This window comes from Acanthopagrus latus, chromosome 1, assembly GCF_904848185.1.
Source record: "Acanthopagrus latus isolate v.2019 chromosome 1, fAcaLat1.1, whole genome shotgun sequence".
NCBI lineage: Eukaryota > Metazoa > Chordata > Actinopteri > Spariformes > Sparidae > Acanthopagrus > Acanthopagrus latus.
Window position 1 is genome coordinate 14,404,278 of NC_051039.1, and position 27,459 is coordinate 14,431,736.

Below are 27,459 nucleotides of genomic sequence, written 5' to 3' on the forward strand. Positions count from 1 at the left end.
CACACACACACACACACACACACACACACACTCACACCTCCCTTTTCCTTAAATCCATCCCCAGTACTGAGAAAGTGAGTGACGGCACTATATATGCACAGTCTGCAAGCGACTGACTGGGATTTTAACCAGATACGTCACAAGTGAAGGGGAAGGGGAAGAGGGAGGGACGGGGGAGAGGAGAGGAGAAACCAGCAGAGACAGAGAGAGAGAGAGAGAGAGAGCGTGAGAGAGAGAGAGAGAGAGAGTACAGAGGGATATATTGACTCAAAGCTGGTCTGCGTGCTCCTCAGTGTGTGAGAAACAGGACGTGAGAGCAGGCAAGATGGAGTGCTGGCACAGATGAAGACTGTCCCTGGGTATGTATTTGTGGCTATATTGGTGCATGTCTTAGTGTGTGCGTGTGTGCGCACATGTGCCTGCATGTGTGCATCTGGATGTGAGAGGGGCGAGAGCGGCTGAGTTTGTGAGCAACATGGTGCAAGTGATCATCCGTATGTGGGTACCCGGCCAGTGAATTTGGGTGTTGTTACATAAGACGAGTGTGAGCGACTGAATGAGTGTAGGTATCCAAGATGGGACCTGGCAGTTTGGGGTCTTTACCATCTGGTCTTAATGCACATGTGTGTGTGAGAGAGATGGCGAGAGTCTGTTTAAGTGCCGTAACTTAGTATAGTGAGGAGGGAGGGATGTGCTGCCAGAGAGGCAGTTCACAGCTGAGTCAAGTCTTGTTCTGTTTGGATGTCGGGTGCAGTGTGTGTTCGGGTTCTGAACACGTATGTCGGTGTGTGTCAGCTGGAGAGAGTCTATGTGTTATGATGTTTACCCCAACACTGTGGAGTCCCATCAGTATCTGTTTGGTTCTGCTCCTGCGTTTTTCTCGTTCCATTCAGACGATGTCAGCGTGAAGGCAAAGTCTAATCTACCGACAGACATGCTTGTATATGAAAACATACAGGAGGTTGTGCAAGTTGATTTAAAGCAGCAAAATGAACTTCCTTGAGAGAGACAGTTGATTGTCAAGTCACATTCCAAGACCCTCAAATACTGCCGCTTTTGGTTGGCGGCCGCCCCGAGGCGTCAACTCACAGATTACTGGCTTTCTTCAGGAAGTTTTATTTTTTGTTCTTTGAACCAAAGTCTGAACATCTGAACTGAACCAAAGGCAAATCCAAACAGTTAAACAGCAAACGGAAGTTTAACTTGAGCTGAAACAATTCATCCATCACCTGATTGACAGAGAATCAATCAATTTTCAATCAAAAGTGTCAATGAATTATATGCTTTTTCTTTGTTTTACATAATTGTTAATGGATTATCTTTAAGTCCATCAAAAACAAGCATTTCCACGATGGCAAATTGGGCTCTGGAATCTTCACATTTTCCCAACATTTTGTGATCTAAATGACGAAATCGATTAACTGAAGAAGAAAACATGGATTTAAATGGTACGGGTGAAATTGATAATCATTAGTTAGAGCCTCAGTCAACACAAGACAAGTAACAGGGCTGCAAAGAGGTTATTTATTTGTGTTCAAACAAACAACATGTACAGGGATAAAGGGAGGGAGAGAGAGCTGGGTGTTGATACTAACCAGCTGCGACATGACAGACACAACATACTGGGTGATGACAGGTGACATACATCCTGTAATGACCTGCCCATGTAGCCGTGCTAACAGTGGTGAATTAGTTGTGTCATCTTGCGAAGGTAATAGTTAATGAAGTGGCTCTGCTACTGTGCTACTGCCTGTTTCATTATCCACTTCTTTTTTTTCTTCATCGGTTTTCAAAATTCAAAGTTTTTTAATCTGGGACAGCGGCACCAGCAAACAAAGAAAACAATCCTCACATCCGAGTTTGAAGTCGGTCCCTGTGATCGCCCGAATCAAACCAGTTCTTGACATAATAAACGGAACGGTGGCACAGTGGGAGTGCGGAGGAAAAAGCAAGTCTCGGGTCTCTCTTAATCACTGCGAGGAAAATAGGAAACGATAGCATTTGGCTTTAACGAGGTTTGGAGTTCGGCACCAGTTATTACGCTTCATTTAGCAACAAATATGCTAAGGACTAAGAGAAGCTTCAAATGGTATTATGTAAATATTGCTCAGGGGACTTGCAGATGAGAGAGAGAAGAGTGAAAGAGAATGATAAGGGGAGGATTAAAGTGAAGTGCAGATACACAAGTGACATCACTTGTTCGTACTTTACAGCACCACATTTGAATATTAATTCAGAGCACAGCCTTGGTGTGCTGACACAATGTGTGAGTCACACTTGAAGTGCCAAAAGGTTCTGGCAAAAAAAAAAAAAAAAAAAAAAAAATCTATTCTGGCTTTTGAAGGAGTCAGATTTGCGTCAACTGATGAACACAGACGCATATTACAGCTCCCGTCACGATGTATGAGATGTGCTGTGAATGTTAACATATTGCTAATGTTGCTAAACCCCCAGCTGCCACTGCTGCTGTGCAAAAAAACAAAAAAAAGTTGGGATCTTGGCTGAGAAGGAGGATGTGACTGTGTTGTCTTGTCTCTTTCCTCTAGTTCTGAGCCTCTTGTTCCTCCCCTGTGCTATGATCCCTATTGTTAATCTCTTTGTCCTTCCTCATCCATTTCTTTCTCTGTCCGTCTCGTCCCCTCATTGTCACCCCACAGTCCCGTTCGACAGTCCACATGAGCGTCTCCAAGCCCCCGCCGCCACCCTCCACCTCCCACCTGACCATCCCCCCTTCCTCCACCTCCACCCCTTCCTCGTCCGCCTCCTCCCCCTCGGCGGCACCCCACTCCAACGCTATCCCTCCTCCCTCGCCGGTCAAGATCTCTATGCAGGAGCACTTTGCCATCAACGTGTGCCCGGGCCCCATCCTCCCCATCCCACAGATCTCTGACTTCTTCCCGCGTTTCCACGACTACCCCTGCACGCCCCCGCCTCCGAGGGAGAAGAAGATCCTAAAAGAGGAGACTTTCAACGGGGAGACGGGTGGAGGATACAAGGACGGGGAGAGGAGGGAGAGCAACGAGGGAGACAGGGAGGAGGCGCTCGACTCTGATGATGATGACAGTGAGTTCCGAGCGGGGCGAACAAAGTTTCCCTGCGTGTTTGTTTATTCACATGCAGATTAATAGGCAAAGAAAAACAACACCTCCAGCGGTCGTTTTACTCTCACTCAAAATGAGTTTTCTTCATTTTCTGCAGAAGCACAACATATTTTTTCTTTTCAGAGTAAATGTGGAGTCAAGCATTTTTTCCCAGCGTGTTTGTCACTCCTACTTTAGGCGACGGACCGCCTCTGATGATTTATGAGACAATGCTGCAGCCTGCAAGTTTCTGTTCGTTTCCAAGTAGTAATCAAAAAAGACAGATCAATTCACATTAAGCCGCGTCATGTTTTAAGAGGCCATCTGCTACAAATATGACTCAGAGCTTTTGAGTGTGTTTGTGTGTGTGTGTGTGTGTGTGTGTGTGTGTGACTGACTGAGTGTGTCTGTCCCTTCACCGCAGTAATTGCCGTGGTTTGTCTTGTTTTCAGCCTACCTGGGAACGCTGGAGTTCACCCTGCTCTTTGATCAGGAGAACAACTGTCTTCATTGTACGATTCACAAGGCAAAGGTACACACCATTTCAATATCTTCTCCGTATAAACGGGCCTCTGTATGCTCGTCTCTGTATGCGCCGTTGCATAATCTTCCTTGAAGGCCCCAATGAGAACAATTCCCCTGTAATGCTTTCATGTTCGCGCAAGACGTCAGACTGCTTTCGCTCAACCTTTTTAAAGCAACGAGCTCGCCACGCGCCCTCAGCAGCGTGACAGTTCCAGACAAAAGTCACCTCATGGCTCTACGGAATGCTGGATAATGGCGTTCTGTTGCTTTTGGTGTGGCTACCGCACAAGGACACAAGCCTTGTACTACATATTGTGTGCTGTCACATGATGTTAATTATGTAAATCTTGTTGAACGGTTCTCTTGAGGACAACGCAAAAGGAGTCTAGGAGGGTAGAAAATAGTGGCGTGGAGAGAAACACCCAGAGGCGGTGTTGGGATGTAACCACCGTAGAGGAGGTCTGACATATCCGCTGTCTTTTTTTCTGACCCTGTCAGCTGTGTGACACGTTTGAGGGCATGATGACGTCACCTTTGACACTACAGTGCATGTGTGTGTCTGCTTGTGTCCACAGGGACTGAAAGCCATGGACTCCAATGGGCTGGCTGATCCATACGTCAAGCTTCATCTTCTCCCTGGGGCTAGCAAGGTCACTACTCCAACCTCACCTCACTGGCAATTAACGTAACATGCAACCACACTGGGCTGTCCCAGACACCGACACTCCCTCAGGAAAGTCCCACATCACACACAAACTGCTGGCATGAGAATGATAATTTATTGAAAAGCCTGAGAATAGAAAAACATTTCATACATTATTCAACTGAAGAAAACCCCCCCAAAAAATTTCTATTTGTAAATAACAGTCTTCCTTGTTGATTCTTGTTGAAGGAGACGGCATGAAAAGGACAAAATGCACATGCAACATGACGTGGGTTACACACAGCAGCGGGTTAATTTAGTGTGTCGTTTTAAGCCGTTGAGCAGGGCACACTTTGGCTGGTTACTGCTTAATGTGGCTCGTTCGGCGCTCTGCTTTATCGAGCACAAACACGTTCTGGTCTGCTGCACAGCTCTTGTCTTGTTTTCAGCTCAAGCAGCAGGGAAGATAAGACTCGCCACATCAGCAAACCCCCCCCCCCCCAGCCCCAGCAGAATGCAACCTGTTGTCGGCCATTTTGGCTCAAGGTTGACACGAAATGAGGTTATGAAAAGCACGCAGGGTGGGGGGGACACGGAGCCAAGGCGGGTTGGGTGAGGCAACTGTCTGAGGTCTAAGGTGCTAACAATAACAATGTCTGGGGTATTATTTTGTCCTCCAGCCTTCCTCTGTCTGTCTTCTCTCCCATTGCTATCGCTCTCCTTTCCCCACTTTCCACCCATATCTCTGTCTCTATCTCACTATCCGCCTGTGACCCTCTTTGACCTTGAAATACCAACAGTGTGCGGAGAAAAGGGAGACAACTGAGAGGGAGGAAAAGGGGGGGAAAGAGAGAGGGGGGGGGAGTGGAGAAAGGGAGGGAAGGGGAGACAGATGAGGGGAGGACAGCAGCAGGTGGTTGTCATGGAAACAGGGAGGATTGTTACACGGCTCACGTCAACAGGCGAGTGTTGATGGGGGGGGAGAGGGGTGGTAGAGGTGGGGGGGGACAGAGAAAGCGTCAATGAGTAGGTAGGCAACCATGAACTGCGGCTTGTTAAATAACCACCAGACGGGGGCCGCGTACGAACGTGCACGGTGCAGAAGTGTGCAGGATGGACACACACTCGCACACCTACTCTTGGCCACAGTCAGACTCTGCACGCAAGCACTGCGATGAATAATCCAGAGCACAAAAGGTTTCAGTTTCTGTAAAGAATCGAGTTTCAAAACATTGAGAGCAGAGGCGCGCGATGAAGTCCCACTCATCGTCTTCCCTCTTCCTCGGTCTCATGTCCTCCAGCACATGCTCTTTAACTGAAACACAGTCGAGCATGCTGTCCTGAGATGTCAAACATGCGCTGTAACACATGTGGCGCATGACCTTGTGTGTATACAGACACATGCTAAGGCTTTAGTCACAGTCACACAGAGACGCTCCCTTCATCTGTCCCTCCCTCCCTATCGTCCGTCTCTTGTTCTAACACACAAACATGTACACACACAGTCGTTCCTAGTTCCTCTGTCGTGGTCACTGGTATTTTCCTCCGTCCATTCCTTATCGTGGTGCATGGAGAACCCGCACACAGCCAGACTGCTCAGCCGCAGCCGTAGGAAGAACGGATTCAGAGAGAGAGAGATACAGAGAGAGAGAGAGAGAGAGGAGGTGTGAAATACGTAAAAATATCCATGCAGACAGATGGAGAAAAAGACGGCAGAGTGTGTGATGGACAGATGGAAGGCTAGAGATAAAACATTTAGAAACAGATGCAAAAGCACCGGTGTCGAGGGAAAATGGAGGCTGGGACTGACAGAGGGCAGGGAAAGGGAACTTGGGTTTTAAGCGTTTGTAGATGTAACATGTGGCAGGATATGTGCTCTGAAAGTCAAGCCAATTCAATCAATAAGAGGCGATGATTGTTTGTGAAGCAGTTGTTGGCACACATACAGCTGTGAAACACCACAGCGAATCGTGACTCTGCCTCCTGCACATTAATGGATCAAACAAACGACATGAATCGAAACAACTTGTTCCCTTCGTGGACCAACCTCCAGAGGACTGACTCCTGTAGATTAACCCAAAGTTTCCTGCAGAAAATGAGGAATTAAAAGGTGACAGTTATGGGAAGGGAGGAGGCAGCCCAGGCAGAACAATGGGATTCTGGGGACAAAAAAACAGACCAGGAGAAAAAACGATGGAAGGGAAGGTTCAGCATCTGGCCCTGAGGCGTTAGCAAGAGGCTGACTGTGGCAGAGAGGAGAAGACAGACATGAGTAGGAGTGTTTGGAGAAAGAAGCCTCCATACTTTCTCTACCAACTGGACATTCAGAGTGAATGAACTGGCAGAGGTGCAGATATTTCTAACTACTTTGTAGACCGTTAAAAGATGAGCTGTCGATTCTTCTTATTTTTCTTATTGTCAGTACATCGCATGAAAAGACGAAAATCCAAAATGTGGTTTAGTCCTCTGTCAGTGCTTTCATACTTCTCCGTGCCAGTTGGTGGCATTCAGCCCCAAGTCAAATTGTTCCTCCTAAGATGTAAATCTTTAAAAATGGGTCACAAAGATATATTTTTCATTTAAAGATATAAAAAGAAAACCTCCCTATAAGCTTGGCTGTGCTGTTATTTCTCAAATGTTCCCAAAACAGGAGTTAACAGTGCATCCGAATAAATTAGAGAGCTTGTGTTAGTAATAATGATTTTGTGTCTTATCCAACAAGGGGTACTTCACACCTTTGAGGTCAATTTTGTCATTACAAGTCTGTGAAAATGGTTGTGCAATGTTTTCTGTGTCTGTGAAAGGAGCTCCTCAAAGTGAAAAAAAAGCATGATGATGCAAGCCTCAAAATCAGAAAGCCTGAGTAACAAACTACTCAAGAGGAATATGAACGATCTGGGCAATTACTAGGCAGTAAGGGTCATATTATTCTTCTCCCATAGTAGGGTTTCAGTGGTGAGAAAATTCAGTTTCCTTAAAAAAATGTGTCTCTTGTGAATGCCCTAACTTTCCATGTGAGCGATCCCATATAGCTTAAATCACGTCCCATCTCACAAGCAAAGCCAGGTATTGGGTTACCACAGAGTGGGAGATGTTCACCAGTGAATTCAAGAAGTTTTCAACCACCAGATTCTGGAAACAAAGGCAATCTGAGGTCTGTTTAATCACTGCCGAGGAAGAAGGCGGATGACCACCAACTTATTCTCAGTGATTCCTCTGCTTCTGATCATCCTTATCACTCAGGACTTCCTTCTGAATATTTTGGATTTAACAAGGTCTTTTATAATGCTCGAGCTGGGTCATCATCCCACCATCCCTCAACTGTGGCACCAACCTCCTCTTGGGGATGTTTCCATCCAGCAGTTGGCTTTATTCAGTCACTGCCCCTAAAACTCAAGCACTGGATAAAACATTGGTGAGTCTTTGGCAGCAGATATCTTCTGGTGTCCTTGCCACCAGCAGGAGCAGGATTGTTTTTTGTGGACACCAAGGACACCCCCCAACACACACACACACACAGTGAGAAAGAGATACCCTTTTCAGCTCATACCCTTAGCTTTCCAACTGTCAGACAGCTTTTGATGCACCAAGGCACTATGAATAATTGGTGATACCTTTTGGTTTGGCCAGTGCCAGATGACTTTTCTCTGGGACATGCTGAGCAAGTCCTTTTTGTATATTTGAATGGCAAAATGAAACAGGAACATATCAAAGGTGTGTCCGCCACAGATTGCTAGACAACCAGCTATTTATCAAGTTGGAGAAGTGTGAGTTCCATGTCTTGCAGGTGTTCTTGGGGTTCATTGTCAATGCAGGCAGCATTCAGATGGACCCCACCAAGGTCAAGGCAGTCACACACTGTCGCATCTTATCCTCTCTCAAGCAGCTGAGGCGTATCCTGGGATTTGCCAATTATTGCTGGTGCTTCATCCATAATTACACTTCTGTGGCTGCCCCCTTCGAAGCCTTCATTTCCCAGGATACTATGCATGTGTGGTCCTGGTCATCCAAGGAAGCCCTCGGGGAGCTAAAACACACCATCCCCAATGGAGAGGAGCTACTACACTGGCAATCATGAGCTGTCAAGCCAACTCTGAAAGAGTGAAACTGGTACAAAGGGGCTGAGGTACTTGGGATGGATGCACACTGACTCTTGTAAGTCAGTGTTTCTGTTGCTCTTGGATGTGACGGTGAGAGTTTATTGTGGACTCACTGTTCTGCTCTCAGTACAAGAACACCTGCCAGGCTCCTGCCAAACTTCAATTGCTGCCTGTACCAACATCTGCCTGTGCTATGTCACCTGTGAACCTCAATTTACCTTTCATTTCTGGAAGGGGTTTTGCAGTCTCATAAGGGCCACCACCAGCCTTTCCGCTGGGTTCCACTTACAGTCCAGTGTGCAGATGGAGTGTGTGATCCAGGATATGGAGATGGCTGTTTGATGCATCTCCTCCTGCAATCCTGCATTGGTGCGAAGACCCTCTGTGGGTAGGGAATGCACACAACATCCCTCGAAAGTCTGCCAGTGGCCCATTCCACTGAATGCTCCCACAAGACTTACCTCTGACGGGGGTCCAGGAGTCCAGGAAATTGTCTCTCAGCTTTGTGGGATCTCTCAAGTGATCAAGAACCATCTTTGATTGTTCTGGTCAATATGAATCACTTCACTTTCCGTGTCTCCCAGGTCAAGCCTGTGAAGGGCAGCCTACTTCAGCCCCCCCTCAGACCCCTCCAACCAAGTGGTTCATCGATGGCCAACTTGTCTTCAGTCTTCCTAATATAATCCTGACCGGCACTTTTCAGACAATTTTCGGCAAAAAAGTGATTGAAGAGTTTTTCGGCAGTTCTTTGGAACAGCCTGGAGGGAAGTCAGGAGCCGTCTCTAGAGGGGGGTTCTGTCACGATAATAATTAATTCCTAGTCCCATTTTTTTCCTTTCCTCTTACCCCTGCCGTGAACTAACCATCTGCTGTTTCAGATGTTAGTCCAGCTACCCTGCAGTAGTCCCTGTATTTCTGACTTTCTCCATTACCTGACCTTCCCGCCCACCTATACACCTGTCCTCACTTTCCCATCAGCCCAGAGGCATAGTGGCCCACCTCTATTCATGCCAATGTTAGACCCACTGCCTTACACCTGGCTGCTAGCCTGATGCTACCTGCCTGGCTTCGACCTTGGTGATTCAGTTATTCTTGTATCAAACTAAGAAAGACTGTAATTGTCAGTTTGATCAATGAATTATTGGTTTTCGTCTTTGAATAGGTTTTGCTTACAATAAGAAAAATGTAAATCTACAAGGTAACTAGTAACTATACCTGTAAAGGCAAATATTTTCCAACACTGGTGGCTACTCCTGCAGCTCGGAACGACCATATAGCTGTACTTGAGCTCCACATGATTAACCCACATTTTATGATTGAAGAATGTGTCTAGAGTGTGGACATTTACATCAGAGGTATGGCTTTGTAAGAGTTGTTTGCCAGAATGTATGTAACTAGGGAGTCATTCAGAATGCATTAAATAATGCTATACGATGTAACATAATATACTAAAAGATAATATAAATCAAAGCTTAAACAAGATGAACACATCCTGAAGGAAACAGTGGGGAATGAGGCACCAAATGGCTGCAAACTTTATTTATGGATGATGATGCCATTAAGGGCTCATGGGCATTTGTTCTTCTGGAAAGCTTTAATGTTTCATGCTAAATGTGTTGTGCAGTTTAATTGGCTGCTGTGTTGTGTTGTACTTGAAACAGAGTGCTTATTTTGGAGGTCTGCTTGTCTTATCATGTTTGGGAGGGGACAGACGGACAGGTGAAGCGAGGGGAGGGAAGGGAAGGCTCGCGTCCTCTCACTCTCCTCTACAAAGTAGGCAACAGATGTCCGTGATTTCCCTAGGGACAGAGATAAATGATGTTTCCCCACTCTTTTTCTCTCCGTCCTTCTTTCTTGATATTTTTGTTTCACTCGTTTTGCTTCCTTTTCATGATCTTTTATTCTCTTTCTCTGGTTCTGATCTGACAAGTTTGCTCCCTCACCCTTGGAACATTCCTCATTCCTCTTTTCTTTGTTTGATCCTTTCCTTTCCATTAATTTCTTTTCATACGTTGTCTTCTTTATCTCCTTAGGCAAACAAGCTACGCACAAAAACCTTGAAGAATACGCTGAACCCAGTGTGGAACGAAACGCTGATATATCATGGCATCACAGCGGCCGACATGACCACCAAAACACTCAGGTAGGCGCTCAACTCTGAATTTCCCCCTGGCCAGCAATTAGCACAATTCCCTAGACAGCTAAATGACCAGTTTATTATGTGGAGGATGAAGATTCATGCTTCTAATCCTCCAGTGAACTGGCAACAACCGCCTGTGCTTCCCACTGGGCTTTTCCAGGTAATTCATTATTTCAGCCAGGCGACACCAGCCAACTGTTCGTTCTGCTTGCTGTTGCTGCGGGTAACTGCTCAGGTGCTGTCTGTGCGGTAATGCCCCGCCCACTCGCCCACAGCGTTCTCCATATGGATTGATTGAGGTCAAGCGTAGCCATCTTGGCCCAAAAAGTCTGACGCACTGTTGTCATCCTGCATGCGTACGTTGATTCAGAGACGGAGTTCCGTGTGTGTTTTTGTTTGTGAACATGTGCGTTGCGCACAATCAGTGTCAGTTTGCTCAGCGGATTCATAATCGGTTCGGATGGCATTGTTTATCCTTAGGAAACACAAGCACAGTCGCGCTCGGATGTATGCACGCACACCCACATCCAGTCGGAAGTGCGTGTACACACATACACATGAATCTCATCTCCCCCGTGCACACAAATGCAGACAGTCAGGTGTGTGCTTATCCTCTTGTGTGTATGTCAAGGGCAATCACTGGCAGGAAAGAACATGCATTGCCCCTCCTCTGTACGTAGCGAAAACTCACACATACAAGCGCACGCACAAACACATGCACGCACAAACACACATTTGCAAACGATGCACGTCCTTGAGCTTTTTATGAAGACACACATTAGGAAATAACATTTACTCCCCCTCCCTAAATATACACACACACACACACACGCATACACACAACAGCAGCTTGAGGAGAGACCCTTCAAACTATAGGAAACCCGTCTGACCTCTGTTCAAGGACACAGCCTGCAGACACAAACCAGCATGGGGGGCTCTGGGAAGCCAAAACGAGGAGGCAGAGTGTGACCGGTGTCAAACACAAGCTGACGAGAGGGAGAAAGCGAGAGGTGACTCCCAAGATCAACAAAGAGAGTGGGAGGAAAAGCGTGAAAGATGTCATGTGACAGATAAGGCATTGTGGAGGAGGAAACAAGGGAAGCCAAGATTGAAGAAGATGGTAGAATGGAGGGACAGAGACAACCCAAGGGTCGGCTGAAAGAGAGGGAGATCGGCTTGCGGAGAGTGTGGAGAAATGGATAAAGTGATGAATGAAGAAATTCACTTAGCTGAGGAAAAAAAAGGTGGAGTGGTGGGGAGGAGTTTACTCATAGGGGAGCCGGGAGAAAAAAAAAAACGAAAGAATGAGGACAGTGAGAAATGTGAGACAGCGGAGGAGCCGGAGTGAGTGAAAACGCTGTCTGACAACGAGGAGAGGGGGAAAAACCAAGCGACAGACAGAGAGAGGGGAAGACAATCTGCTTAGAGTCTCTCTGGATGTGTTCCGCGCCAGCACGATACCTCAGCCAGCAGACAGACTTTGTGCTCATTACTCCACAGAAAGCAGCGGACAGTCGGAGAATGGAGAAACAGAGAGGGATCCCCGGAGAGATGTTTACTCACTTGGTTGTGCCCTGCTGCATCCCACTCTGCCGGTCGCAGCAGGGCGCACAGGATGGGGAGGCTGCACTCTTTGATCCCCCGTGCTCTGTACACCGCTGAGCGCGAGGACTCGGTCCAGAATCAGCCTCTCTGTAGACGTGCCTCAAGGCCTGGACACTACAGGCCAAGTTTATAATCAAACTGGGCCAATGGTCGGAGCGAACCAATACTACACGTTAGATTAATGTGTTTTCGAGTGAGAACAAGGATTAACTCTAAGCAGTGATTTCATTTAAGTATTCTAAGTAGATTTTAAAGTTGTAATCCTTTATATTTCACTCCTGCTTGATCTTTTTTTTTTTTTTTACAGTGATAGTGAGGCATAGTAACGACAGCAAACAATGCGTGAGCGGCTACTTTGTCAGAATAACATCAGAAGAGCAACTGGCTTATCTATTTATCCTGCAGCCAAACAAGCGCTCACTGTATTAAAGGTCACATGTCATAGAAAGCAAGATTTCCTGTTTTTTTTTACTTACTACAAGAAAGCAGGATGAGGTGCTATTTATTCAGTTTGGTTCAGTTCAAAACTTTATTGCCGACTCATGGTCCAAATAAAAGATAAGACATTCACAATAAATCATAGGTCGTAATTTTAAAATAATCTAGTGTCAGTCTCCACAGCTGGGATTGGTGGCGTAAAACACATTAAGGCAGCGATTCAGCTTATACATAAGAGTTCATAAAACAGCTTGGAAGGTGCTGACTCCTGCAGCCATCCAGGCCAGTTTAGTTTCACCACAACCTGTGAAATTCCCATCAGCCTCAATGTTTTGTGGTTAGTTTTAATTAGAAAATAATCAGACAGTGAACATGGCCAACATTATACCTGCCTGCTTTTAGCATATTGTCATTGTCAAAGCACACTAGGCTCACTAAGAGGGGGCCTTCAAGGGACAGGCACCAAAACAGAGTGTTCTGAGAGAGGGTTATAACTAGGGTTGTCTACTTTTAAGGGTACCGACCAAATTACGTAAGTTCCACACAATACTGGTTTACATCATCATTTTGTTTTCTGGCTGTGGTCGGATTTTGTGCTGCACATGGTACCATTACTTTCCCACAATGAATTCTCCGATGGGTGGGAGGTTTTATAGCCTGTCACCTGCAGCTCTTCATCTCACAGCTCATTGTGGCTGCTCTTTTTTCTTCCAATACTACTGAAAATGATTCACTTACAAAAAAAAAAAAAAAAATGCAGAAAAAACATTTTCATTGAATGTTTGTGATTGGAACAAAAACCTCTTCTTTTGACAATGGAAGACAATGTTCAGTTACCGTAGCGGTAATTTATCACAGCTCTAACAGTAAACAGCTGTTATCACTTAGATACAATGAATTGTGCTGGATAAGAAGTGTGCATCGTTTCCAGGGAATCCTTCATTCTTACTGTGGATGTTGGACCCTAAAAACTAGGCTACTATACAGAGCAGTAATTGCTGAACATGACACATGGTTAGAGCTGGAGAGGGCAGCCCAGGACCAGACACGGTGGAGAGGAGTTGCGGATGACCTGTGCTCAACGAGGAGAGAAAGGGTTTAAGGCAAGTGAGTCGAGCCGGTTAATGCTGATCATGAATATTATCAAAAATGGTGCGAACATCTGGAAGCAGTTTGTTACTGTTTTTTTTTTTTTTTTTCTTCAGCTCATATCAGAGAGATGGAAGCTGGAGCGCAGCCAAAAAGCTTTTGGATCATTAAAAATTTCTTTGGTGTCAAGTCCATTCTACTGCACTGCTCTTTGTGCTGGAGGATAAATGCTGTCGAAAGAAATGCAGTGTGGAAAGTGAAGGCAGAGGACGAGTTTGGTGCATTTATTTATTTATTTCGGCCCTTTCATTCACTCATTTGCGGTTACGGTGATTATATAAAGCCATTATGTCCAGGCTAAATGCACTCGAATAGAGAGGCAGGACTAAATAGAAGCTAGTTATGAAATGGCTTGGAGACAAAAAAAATCCCTCAAAGTTGCAACTGCATTAATATTTTTAATATTCTGTATTCGACAAACCTATTCCTCAGCGTGCAGACTTTATGGTTAAGGGGCCACTGGAGGTCACGTCCGTTATCAAACATGAACCAGCTGAGTTAGCTAATAACTAATGTCCTCAATCCACAGTTCACAGCTGCTGCAGCAAGGCTGCTCAAGGTGCTTCGATTTGAAAGGCAACCAAACTAGAATACATTGCAAATGTCTCCATCTCAAGACTGTTATTGAGTCTTAAAATCATAATTGTCTAATTTTTCTTACTTGTCTCCTGTAAAAATCTGCTTGTTTGAAGGCTGATTTTGTGAGCTGTCACTAATTTCTAGAGGATATCAGAGACATGAAGAACGGCACTGAACGAGTTTATTAATCAGTCTCTTTTGATGCATGAAAACGAGACTGATTGAGTTGCTCTGAAGATGTTGTTATTGCAGCGAGGCCAAACACGATTTTGAGATTTTGGTCCAAAATCTCTGAGTTCCTGCAGTCTGTCTCTGCCTTTGGGTACATTTCAAATGATGTAGAAAAGCAGGGCCAGTGATAATGTGGTCCCTCAGTCCTTCCCCTCATTGAAATGACCCAACACTTTTTGGTGCATTTTGATACACTGAAAAACATTTTTCAGGGGTATTGTATGTTTGTGACTTTGGGGAGAAATTCATCGTTTAGACTCCTCGTGGCTTTTATCACTAAAGTGGTTATCAGGCTGCCTGTTAACAGAGGAGGGTGTTGTGATGAGAGGTGGGCATCAAACAATTCTTTGTGTGTGTGTGTGTATCTGTGTGTGTGTGTTAAAGCACCACCAACATAATGTCAGTGCCAGGTCTAGTCTCGCCCTCAATTTCTTCCCTCTAGCTCTCCGTTCCTCTGTCAGACTTGGTAATAGACTCGCACTGTCCTCGGCTGTGGGGAGATAGGGACAAATGTAGGACTTGATTTGGTATTGGAGGGAGAGAGAGGCTGAGATTGGTTACTGGACGCCTCAGGTGAGACGTGTAGGTGGGTACTGATGTGGTTGGGGGAAAGAAATCTTTGATTAGTTGTTAGATGTCAGGGTGAAAATGAAGTCTTTGGCTGGGGTTGATTGACTGTTTGATTTTTTTTTTTTTTTGCCATGTTTGCAAAAAGGTTATTCTGTAGGTTCACAATAATCCCACACTGAAATAGCTTAGTAACTATCGGATGAACGGCTGTGACATTTTGTTCCGAAGCTCATGTTCCCTAGATGATCAATCCTAATAACTTTGGTGATCTCACTTTGTCTTCAGGGCCTCCTTGATGTTGACAAAAATTGGTGAAACTTTTCAACATCTATTAAATGAAATACTATGAAAGTTCATACAGACATTCAGAATCCCAGACGAGAAGAGCTGAAATGATTATCAAGTGCAGTGTTCTTCATTTTGTGTGGAAAGGTATAGAGGGTATAATGGCTCCGAAAAAAGATTTGACCATTTTCAAATGGTATTCAACATTTGCATAAAAAAGACAGGAGATATTCTTTTGTGAGCAGCACTCTACTGTAAGTCACAGTCTTATTATGGGCCATAAAGTCCAGCAAATAAGATGTAATGATCGGCTGTATGTTTGCAAACCTTTAGTTACTCTCCCTAGCTGGTTTAACCACTCAGATGTAGTGCAAAATCTAATTTTACTTTATATGCTGATTACATTTATTATTCGATGAGCAATAACACAGTTTTTGTGCACATGTCGAGGTGCTGTTGCTTGACTTTAGTTTATTGGGTGCTCCGGATATTAGATCTTTGGATAAGGTTTTGTCAGAACTCCTCACCAGTTCAACTGCAGCCAGTTTCAACTGCAGGTTCTGAAGGAGAGCAGAAGGTTCTCATTTCTTGGCTGAAAGTAACCGTCTGGACTTCTCAGCTCTCGCAGACTCGCGGATTTGCAAGCGTGGTTTCGTGTGACATCTGCGAGTGCTGAGGGCTGTCCAAACCCACAGTCCAACCAGTCCTGAAGGGCCCCTAAGCAGACTGTTTGTAGACTTCCAGAGAGTTTTCTTGGGGTGCAGACTTGATTGATTTAAATATCCACAATTCATTGCAATACGGATGTGATGATAACGACTGCACAAATAACATTCAACCACATCTTGACAAAGACATAAGTAGAAGTACAGGCTGTAGAGGTAAGCTATTGCATTATTGGAGTCTTGAGGCCTGTCTGTCTGTCGCTTGCAGGCTCACTCCTTCGCAGACATCACATGATGACAGCGAACGCGTCACAGTACGTACGGCTGAAGTCAGCGAGGGCTCAGTCCACAAGTCCGGAGGGTGGACACTTGGAGTCCGACATGTCTTGGCACGAGATATTGATCAGAACTGTGTTGGGGAAATGTCCACAGTGTTCCCGGTGTAAATGACACCTGTGGATAAACATTACACCTGCCTCGCTTTAACATGTTTGTGTTGTCACTGTGAGAATGTTGGCATGCTGCGAATTTATCTTGCTGGTGTGCCTTCACAAAGATGGTGGACTCACAGTCTGGTAATAAGAAATCAGTTGATTAGTATTCAACAGAGTGCCTCCTGTTGAGTACTAATCAACTGACTAATTTACCGACTGATTAACTTTGAGACTTTAAAATACTGTCTGATATTAAAGTTATATCTGCATCTCTCTTGGAAATCATCGCTGGGATTTCCCCGCAAACTTCAACGTAGATTATCATTTTAAGCCTTCATAATATTAGCATCTTGATTTTTTTTTTCTGTCTGGCATGGAACACACTGAATCATTCAAGTGGCCTTGGAACGGTTTAATTAATATTTGGGAACATGAAGTGATGGCCAAATTATCAAATAAATCCTCATAACATGGATTAAAAGCAATATAGCATATTTTCCCAGCACATATATATCAAGTTTCAGATGCCAAGGAGCTGTATATTACACACCAATGATCCTTTGAAGAAAACATAAAATATACGAGAGCAAAGATCATCCTTGTTGTCAGTGTTTCAATGGCAACCTTCTTACTTGTTTGAGACCAATAAAAAGAGACACATTCACAGGTACAGACACCAGGCAGGACGCCAAAACACCCCGGTCATCCGACGCAACTCTCAAGGCAGATTTCATTAATGACTAACCACTAAAATTGGCACCTTGGGGTTGAACAGATTCAACGAGCATCTGTTTGGTATTTGGAGGAATTCTAAAAGCACGATGATTGTGGGAGAGGGTGTGAGGAAACGGATGGAGTGCTTGCGCAGTTAGGGCCAAAAGTTTGGGGTGGAAACGGTGTCTCATTTCACGGCGAAACCCCTCATCTCACCAGAGACGCCCCACATGTATGACAGAGCAAAGGCACATAAATCATCTGACAGCCGCGGCCGTGAGTCAGAGTTATTCTGGAGCTTCTGCTAGAGATACTCATCAGTTATGACTAAAAGGCTGGAACCAGCATGTCAAACGTCCAAATGTCAGAGAGACAGGAAGCGAACGGGAAGAGGGGAAGGTGTGTGTGTGTGTGTGTGTGTGTGTGTGTGTGTTCTTGTACTTACCACATACTGAGGACCAGAATGAGTTTTTAACCAACAAAGTGAGGTCATTTTTGGGAAGTGAGGACATTTTGGCCGGTCCTCACTTTGTTTTCACTGAAATCACTTCCTAAGGTTGTAAACATGCTATACTCCGTTTCTCTCAAAAGTCCTCATTTTGGTGCAAGAATCCGTTTTTCCACTCCTGATTTTCACACGGTTTTGCTCTCTGGCTCCCACTACAGGCGATTTTCTGGTACTGCACCCAAATTATTCCACAACTGCAAAGCATGTAGTCCTCTGTTATGTTGTGCTTACAGCTATAATAAATAGTTTTGTACTTGACATTTGCAATTCTTATTGTTTTTTGAAAATAATTAAATGTAGATTAATATATTTATTGAGCTTACTAGGTCCTGAGCACTGAAAGTGCATGGACCCTCTTGAAATTGCTCTGATTATCTTTCCTTCCATCTTTCTTTCTTTCCTTCTTTCCTTCTTTCTTTTCACCTTAAAGTAAGTGGCTTTTGGGAGAGACTAAAGATGCTTGTCAACTCATGAAACTTTGCACAAAATTTGATGATTGGAGAAATGTTCATTTAATATGGATTTAAGGCACAGGCATGGCAAAATGGGTGGATACTGAACCCTAAGAGAGTGAGCTTTACATGAAAATAACTTTGTTGCTAACAAATGACATAACTGGCATTAAGGATTCAGATTTAGATCTGTGGCAAACCAGCTCTCCTCAGCTTCCTCAAGAAGAGATGCTGTTGTACCTTCCCAATGACAGTAAATGTATGACATGCCCAGAGAGTTCTTCAGTACTGTTCACCCCCTGAAATTTAAAACTGGAGACACTCTCCACTGCTTCACTACTGATTAAAATTGGGTTATGATTTTTCCACTTCCTCCTGAAGTCCAGTATAATCTCCTTTGTCTTCTTGTTGTTCAACATAGATAACTGGTGGAACATCAAATTGTCAGGTTTTGCACCTCATCTCTGTGTGCCATATCATTGTTGTTATGGATCAAGCCTATGATCTTCAAGTCATTTGTAGACCGAGTCCCTCTGTCCCTCACCCATCACAACCTATTCAAAATATTCTGGTGACACACTGCTATACTTGCATTCCTCAGTGACGATAACTCGTTAAGCTATCAAAATTTCCATTGCCCACTTCACACAGTGATGTATGGACAGCTATGTACAGCTGAAAAAAAAACAGAGAACTGGTCATTAATACTTCCAACACACACAGCACAGTCCACCACTCCACCCTCAAATCCATCTGCATCAATAATTACTGCTGAGATTGTGGAGAGATTGATTTGAGTGCAGTGGACAAGCAGTAATCCTAACCCCCTAACTCAAACTGGAGCTTAGCCCTAAAACACTGGGCTACAGACCTGGTTCTGACAAATGTTTGTAGAGCTCCCGGAGGGTTTTCAAGACCAGTCTGATCCATGTCCCTAGCCCCTTCAATTCCTAAGTTATGGGCCTTTATGTTTGAAAGGTCAGGAGGTCATCATGCAAAGTGAACCATGAAAACTTTTACCTTCATAACTCCTGAACCACTCAAGTAAGAAGGACACCCAGGGCACTGTTGCGTTCAGTAAAATGATGGCTACGTGTTGTCGTGAAGTGAAAAATATGCCCTCACATTTCTGTGGAATGTGCCATCATAAGAGGTCAAAAGTTGGTCAAAGCTTGAGATTTTGTTGAAGGGCATGGGTGGTGAACTTTGATGTTTCGCAAGCAAAAGAAGGAAGCTGTTATAACTCAGCTGTACATGGTGGAATCTGCCCCAAAACTTACAGGTATGATGAGACTCCCACCCTGAAAACATCTCCATGCCAATATTCAGTTATCATGTATTTACCTCTCCTTGTTTCAGATTCCCCCTTCCCTGCTTGTGTGGTTTTGTCCTCCTCCCTGATTGTCTCCCCCCACCCTGATTACTTTCACCTTATTACCTCGTGTGTATGTTTATAGTCCCTGTGTTTCCCGTGTCTGTTGCCAGTTTGTCTTTTGTCCATGCACCGAACTTTGCTGCCAGTCAACGCTGTTACCTTGCCTACTCTCTGTCAGTTTTGCTTTGGAGTCTGCACCATCAAGTATCCCAGCCGCAATGCATTCTCATAAATGAAATGAACAGTGTGTGAATATTTGAATGATTTCTAAAATCAGCTAAAGGATGAAATGACGTGACCTAACAAATTGGGAAAGAAAGCCCATCTCAAACTGAGGATTTTAGTTAAATAACCCACTGTAATGAAGGAAGCTCTGTCAATCTAGTCAATTTGGTATAAAAAATGAATGAATTACATCATCGATGAATACTTGATCTGAAATAATGTGATTTATACCATATAGGGCTAAAGGATGAAACAACGTGATGTCGTGACCAGTATGCTTGAATGCAGGTTACACAAAACAATTACTACTAAGGAAATAAGGACCTTATAATCAGCTATTTGTTATGTAACAATCTGATCAATTTTAAAATCAATCTGGAACAATTCATTATGTAAGGGGTCATTAACAGCTGTTTAACATATATGGCGTTAGCAGCAAGTGTGTGTCGCAGGATGACTTCCTTTTGCAGTGTTTCATACAGTTGAGTCCTGGCATTTATCAAATGTAAAGTCTTTTTAAAAACAACGCACTGTCAGTGGCAACTCTGCAACAAGCAAACAGCAGGTGACTTTGACATCATGCCCTGCTCTCACCATATATGAAGTGTTACACAATGTCATCAGACAAAGCATAGTTACTTGCACGAGTTTGACAGCGGGTTTATTTGCCAACTGCCAGAATACCATGACGTACATTAACTGTTATCTAGTGTGCAACAGCAGAGTCTGTGCTTGTGTTCACAGCAAGTTAGCTAATTGAAATTAACCAGAAGATCCGGATGTTATTCTCCAGTGTCTTTTCCCCCACTCCACTCCAGCAGACCCAACAGAGAGTAGAGACAGACAGTTGGGGAGCTGTGGAGGACAAAGCTTTGGTAGAGGAGTCTCCCCCTCCTGAAGCTTCTCTCTGCAGCTCCCCGACTGTCAGCTCTGTCTGTGCCGGCGTCTGTCTCTCTGCTCCACTCAGCAAAGTAATAGGCTGTACTACTCTGTGATAAAAGTAACCACACAGCAAGCTTTGTTATTTGTTCAATATTTGCAGGAAAAATTATCCAAAAAGCACTGACACCACTAAAATGCTGATGAGTACTCCTGGTTAGCATTGGCTTGGTGAAACTGCGATGCTCCTTATTATTCAGAACCTTAATATTCATCCTTAATATAATTTAAATGAGTGAGTTATAAAATAATTTGTGTTCTAGAGACCAAAAACATGTTTTGTGCTAGGCTGTAAATATATTTATTTCTACTGTGAAGTTGGGCATTTTAACATGGGGGTCTATGGAAATTGAATTGCTATTGGATGCTGCTTGATTAGAGCAAGATTTTTTCCTGTTTTGCTCAGCTTTGGTGAAATGAAAAAAGCCCAATATTATTGATACTGTTATCTAAAAAATAAAATAAAATAAAGTTAAAAAAGTAATTCTTCTGAGATAAATATTTGGGTCTATTTTGTACAATCTGGGCAACTTTATCTGGTTTTGGGAAAATGTGATTACATTTTATATTTATTCAAAGCCAGAGAAAAATCTAAATCCTTCTCAAGCTTTCAGGCAACTCTCTTTTACTGAGCAAGAGAAAAGGGCATGCTCTGCTCATGCTTCTCCTACCCCTCCCCCCACTTCTGGAATGTGCAAATTAAGATTCAGCCAATCAGAGCTCTCCATGAGCCCAAGTGGCAAGGTGAAACTTCGGTCAGCAGCAAGACTATTCTGTCCACCTGCACCTCATGGAGACAGCCAAACGGAGGATAAAAACTAAGGAGTCATCACCAAAAATGCAAACTGAATTATGCAGTAATCGAGGTAAGCCTTTTTTTTTTCTTCTGTCTGGCTGTTTGCAAGTGGTGTGTTTGAGATGAAAGTGAGATTGTGGTTAACGAGTATAACTGCGTGGTTCAGCGGTGAGTGAAGAGAGCATGCTAGCCAGATGGTACATTAGCATAGCTGATGCGAAGCTAAGCACAAGGCTAACAGGAACTGTGAGGAAGCTACTACGTTAAGCAGTGTTAGCACAGCCAGACACAGGTCAGTTCGACACAGGTCAGTCTTCATAAAATCTGACAACTGCACTGTGGTAAAACTGATGTGCACATGAAGGCAACATGAAGCTCCAGGGCTTATGTGAACTGTGAAACTCAAACACAGACAGCATAGGAGAGATTGAAATAGGAGCTTATAAATGACACCAAAACAGTTTTTATTCTCTACACTGTGGCGTTATTCTACAGATTTTCTCACATATAGTGCTTGGTTGGTGTTAATTTTGGACCGTGCAGGCTTTGTCCCCTGACTGGTTCTTCTGCTTGGGCTTCATATGAACCAACAGTTAAATAATGTTGTCAGATAGTGTTATGTCATATGTTAGATTCCACTAATAAAATGCTTTTCTTTTTATGAATGGTAGGGGAAACAGTGCTTTTTAATGAATCATACTTCGTCTTTACGCTATATTATTTTCAAGTCTTATCAAAGGCTGTTTTACTTGAAAATGTAACAGTACTGGCGTATTTACTGAAATCCATTTGCTCTGTGTTAATTTTTTCAAACATAAAATTTGGGTGCACCTCCTGGAGGAGCTAAATATGTTCTGTCCCAGGCTGCAGTCTCAGCAGGGACTCACTCAATCATCACACAAAGGCTGGAAAGTTGCTGTTGTATTTTATATAATTTGTTCACATGTTGCTGGTCCCATGCTGTGCGCACGGAAGGTGTGTGTGCGAGTTACTGTGGTTACTGCATCCTGTCACTCTGACACCTTCTCCTGATTTAGTAACACGCTTTTAGTACAGTAGCTCAGCTTGAGCATTCATGACTCTCTCTTAGCAAATTTCAGGCTAATTCAGCAGTTTTTATTGTTTAATTCTGATGTTACTCTGTTACTCAGTTACTGTTCAGCTTAGCAGTTTGCCAAGTGATTTGATAGCTTGTAGAGGATTATAGTGTTAATTACTTATTACTTGTAATCAGACCACAGATTGGGCAAATAATGACATGCAGCTGCATTACAGGCAAAAGAAGAATCACATCTAGGTTATTCTCAATACATACAGTACCTTCAGTAATGCAGACTACTGTGATACAGAAGTATCAAAAAAATTTCTCCAATCAGAAGTATTTTGCATGGCATCCTATAACCTAGGTCTCCACTGCTATTCTTCATGTTAAGTGGGCAAGAAAAAGTAGTCATTCAAAATCATAAGTGCAAGTGGACTAATAGCAGATGTCTCTATACTCATATCTGTTTTACTTATTGCCAGAGAGTCACTAAATATATTGCTGAAATGTTTGATGCTTATGATGGTGTTGTAACCAGCTCACAATGGATCAAATCATGTGCTCAAACTGATTATATATGTCGCTGTACTAATATCTGCTGTCTTACAGATGGAGATCTGCCAGATCTGATCCTTATAAGTTCTCCTGTTGAGCACCAACAGGAAGCTGTAACTACACGAAGACATGAGGGTGATGATGATGAGGGTAAGTGATGGCTTTGTGAACACTAGACAGAAAAGGCACATTACACCAGTTTTCAGGTCTTTACTCTGACTTCCAGTCAGATTTGCTATCAAATTCAATGTTTAAGTTATAGCCCAGTTGTCACTAAATGGTCTGGACCCTAAATATATTGCTGACATGTTTAATGCTTACGATGTTGTTGTAACCAGCTCACAATGGATCAAATTATGTGCTCAAACTTATTGTATATGTCGCTGTACTAATATCTGCTGTCTTACAGATGGAGATCTGCCAGATCTGATCCTTATAAATTCTCCTGTTGAGCACCAACAGGAAGCTGTAACTACACGAAGACATGAGGGTGATGATGATGAGGGTAAGTGATGGCTTTGTGAACACTAGACAGAAAAAGCACATTACACCAGTTTTCAGGTCTTTACTCTGACTTCCAGTCAGATTTGCTATCAAATTCAATGTTTAAGTTATAGCCCAGTTGTCACTAAATGGTCTGGACCCTAAATATATTGCTGACATGTTTAATGCTTACGATGTTGTTGTAACCAGCTCACAATGGATCAAATTATGTGCTCAAACTTATTGTATATGTCGCTGTACTAATATCTGCTGTCTTACAGATGGAGATCTGCCAGATCTGATCCTTATAAGTTCTCCTGTTGAGCACCAACAGGAAGCTGTAACTACACGAAGACATGAGGGTGATGATGATGAGGGTAAGTGATGGCTTTGTGAACACTAGACAGAAAAGGCACATTACACCAGTTTTCAGGTCTTTACTCTGACTTCCAGTCAGATTTGCTATCAAATTCAATGTTTAAGTTATAGCCCAGTTGTCACTAAATGGTCTGGACCCTAAATATATTGCTGACATGTTTAATGCTTACGATGTTGTTGTAACCAGCTCACAATGGATCAAATTATGTGCTCAAACTTATTGTATATGTCGCTGTACTAATATCTGCTGTCTTACAGATGGAGATCTGCCAGATCTGATCCTTATAAGTTCTCCTGTTGAGCACCAACAGGAAGCTGTAATTACACGAAGACATGAGGGTGATGATGATGAGGGTAAGTGATGGCTTTGTGAACACTAGACAGAAAAAGCACATTACACCAGTTTTCAGGTCTTTACTCTGACTTCCAGTCAGATTTGCTATCAAATTCAATGTTTAAGTTATAGCCCAGTTGTCACTAAATGGTCTGGACCCTAAATATATTGCTGACATGTTTAATGCTTACGATGTTGTTGTAACCAGCTCACAATGGATCAAATTATGTGCTCAAACTTATTGTATATGTCGCTGTACTAATATCTGCTGTCTTACAGATGGAGATCTGCCAGATCTGATCCTTATAAGTTCTCCTGTTGAGCACCAACAGGAAGCTGTAACTACACGAAGACATGAGGGTGATGATGATGAGGGTAAGTGATGGCTTTGTGAACACTAGACAGAAAAAGCACATTACACCAGTTTTCAGGTCTTTACTCTGACTTCCAGTCAGATTTGCTATCAAATTCAATGTTTAAGTTATAGCCCAGTTGTCACTAAATGGTCTGGACCCTAAATATATTGCTGACATGTTTAATGCTTACGATGTTGTTGTAACCAGCTCACAATGGATCAAATCATGTGCTCAAACTGATTGTAGATGTCTCACACTAACATGTGCTGTCTTACAGATGGAGATCTGCCAGGTCCAACCCCTACAAGAACTCCTGTTGTGTACCGATGGGAAGCTGTAACTACACGAGGACATGATGATGATGACGATGAGAGTGATGATGATGAGGTGCTGCTGTTAAAACTGGTAATTCTCTAAAAGCAAGAATTTTCTTTTGAGAACAACCTCAAAATTTGAAGAGATGAAGACGTGGTAATGATAATATCAACCATGATAAGAGATTAGTTAAAGATTGAATGTCACAATTATTACATGAAAGTTAGACATTTTAGGTATAATCTAAAGTTATGATAAAAGTGAGAGGAGATCAGACTTTTATATTCATGAATTAAAAACATAAATTGGCTTAATATATTTTACTGGTTGTCTTTCCATGTATCCACTCTGGTTTTAAAACAAAGCTTTTAACAAACAGAGGAGATATTCCCACTCTTGATAGCTGCATTATTACTTATGTACTTCACTGTATGAATCAACTACCTCCTATGAGCTTTGTTGAAATCTCTGCTGAAATTTTGTAGCCCTTTAATTTTGACATAATTACACTTATAAATAATGCATATGTCTCAGTAACCCATGTACAGTAAGAATTCTGTTCTTGATCCACTAATGGAGATGAGGAGGTAGGGATCAAACAGTGACTATTTCTCCAACTTATTTAGAGAAGATACATGTTGGATTGATCACAGAGGCTTTTTATTACCTGAGCTCAGCTATTAGCTTTGATTTCTTTAAAATAGGCCTTCTGGTTTATTTTGCTTTGCTTTGCAAATTAGCACTTACATATGTTGTGTGACTTTGTTTTAATGAAGGATGATTTTAAAATGGTAAACATATCCAACAGTTAACTCTGTGTTCCCATTTCTAGGTGCTTCAAACGTGCACAGAAAGAGACCCTGTTCTGCTGAGGAGAGAACTGCTGTCAAGCGGCATAGTTTGTAGCTCTCAGGAAAGTACCAGCAAAAGATGACTGCCTGCTCTGCACTGGTAAAGAGTCTCCTGTATTTAACACCAGAATATGGGTAGACATTAAATACTTTGTCTATAATGAGATAGTTAAGTGGCATTCTAAAAGGAGTCTATGATTCATAAAGTTACCTAGTGTTAAGGGATATGATGCAGATCTGTTCACTAAGAACCACGCTGCTGGCTACAAGTTGCCAATGTTGAAATGTTGTATGGAGTTGGCAGACAAACAATTTATGTTTATGTTATTTATAAGTTTTTCTTTGCAATGTTTTGCAATAAAATGCACATTTATGTGGGGCCTTGCTGATTTGTCCATTTTTTTTCATGAATATTCAGCAATCAAATATCAAAAATAAACCCAATTTAAAAATTTGCTTAATGACAGTAAATTTATAATGAACGAAATTGGCTATTGAGGATTATATGTTCTAAAATTAAGCATTTCATAACTTCATAAGGTAAAAACAGAGTATTATACCATGGAATTATGCCAAATCTGTCCTCAGTAGGCCTAGAGTAAGCATATCTCAGTTAATAATCCCAGTGAAATACTGTAAAACAATAATCTCACAAACTAAGTTTCTGGTCCCCACTTTGGTGGTTAAAATCTTTTTTCTGAAACTTTGTCTTTCGCAAAATCTAAGCTGGTGTATAGGTTAAGGGTGCCCTCTACTGTCAAGAAATGCTATTTTTATGTTGGTCTGTAGAGTGGAAGTGCCGGTCCTCGCTTTGTGAGTCTTTTTCATCGGACCTCACTATGCAGCAAGTACAAGAATGTGTGTGTGTGTGTGTGTGTGTGTGTGTGTGTGTGTGTGTGTGTGTGTGTGTGTGTATAGTGTGTATAGAGTGTAGAGCATGGGAGAAATCAAGAGCAGCGACAGTCCATCTGGGAATATTGGAGCACAGAGGGAATATTGAAGCAGGTGATGGGCTGTGAAGACTGTTTTGTAGCTGATGGAATATTCACCCTCCATCAAACATCAGCATCAGTTTAAATAAGTGCACCCTGTGGAAGAATTCATTTCACAGGACTGTGGCAGCATAGAAGAAGATTCAGTTGTCTTTTTTCAAATTTAGAGTGCAACCAAAGGGGACAACGAACAACAGAGAGATTAATCTCGGCTGTAGCTCGAAGCGATCAAGTCATCGTCACTGTGCCGACATCCTGCTCAGTAACACTGCTTGTGTGTAAAGTCGTGATGCATGACATTGATTTCTTGATATTTTTTTTTTGTCCAATACGCTGATATTTTCCTGCTCGTTTTGTGACGCCAGTGTCAATAAATGCACTTTTTTTCCCCCACCTAACTGCAGACAAACATGAAGTCTCTCTTGTAATGGAATTAACATGTTAATGTACAAATTGTTATGTACGTGCACATTCACTGAGCAATGTGAGGGCATAATTAAAGCGTCATCTCATTGGCATAAATTATCAGCGCATTAGCATTTAGCCCAAAGTGCAGCCTCTCAGAGCCACTAGCATTCATGGCTGTGGACATTTTTTTTCTTTTAAGTATCGCAGGGGGCTTCATCTAAAACGCAGTCACTCCATGAAAGCACTACACTAATGACTGCAAATTCATAGACAGCAGTCCTTTTTAATTTGT

General features: G+C 43.0%; 2 protein-coding genes across 8 annotated transcripts in view; both read left to right on the top strand.

The window, feature by feature from the left end:
• doc2d (double C2-like domains, delta) overlaps positions 1-27,459 on the top strand; it is an 80,752-nt gene that overhangs the window by 30,481 nt on the left and 22,812 nt on the right. For 5 of the 6 annotated variants that reach the window (XM_037093260.1, XM_037093263.1, XM_037093270.1 and 2 more), the window contains 4 exons: positions 2,658-3,063; positions 3,533-3,612; positions 4,181-4,255; positions 10,382-10,491. In XM_037093260.1, the coding sequence (XP_036949155.1) occupies positions 2,658-3,063; positions 3,533-3,612; positions 4,181-4,255; positions 10,382-10,491 (671 nt within the window). Of the gene's footprint in view, positions 1-195; positions 360-2,657; positions 3,064-3,532; positions 3,613-4,180; positions 4,256-10,381; positions 10,492-27,459 lie in introns of those variants that run through there. The other variant, XM_037093293.1, reaches the window with a different exon arrangement.
• LOC119016964 (sarcoplasmic reticulum histidine-rich calcium-binding protein-like) lies at positions 3,435-26,657 on the top strand. Of its 2 annotated transcripts, XM_037093347.1 has the most exons (7): positions 3,435-3,455; positions 17,558-21,523; positions 23,105-23,200; positions 23,815-23,910; positions 24,525-24,620; positions 24,879-25,006; positions 25,749-26,657. In XM_037093347.1, the coding sequence occupies exons 2-7, from the start codon at positions 21,448-21,450 to the stop codon at positions 25,848-25,850; spliced, it is 594 nt and encodes a 197-aa protein (XP_036949242.1). In that variant the 5' UTR covers positions 3,435-3,455; positions 17,558-21,447; the 3' UTR covers positions 25,851-26,657. The 2 variants fall into 2 exon arrangements, 1 of the variants encoding a protein (XP_036949242.1); XR_005074307.1 differs by lacking the exons at positions 3,435-3,455; positions 17,558-21,523; positions 23,105-23,200 and adding an exon at positions 23,491-23,555.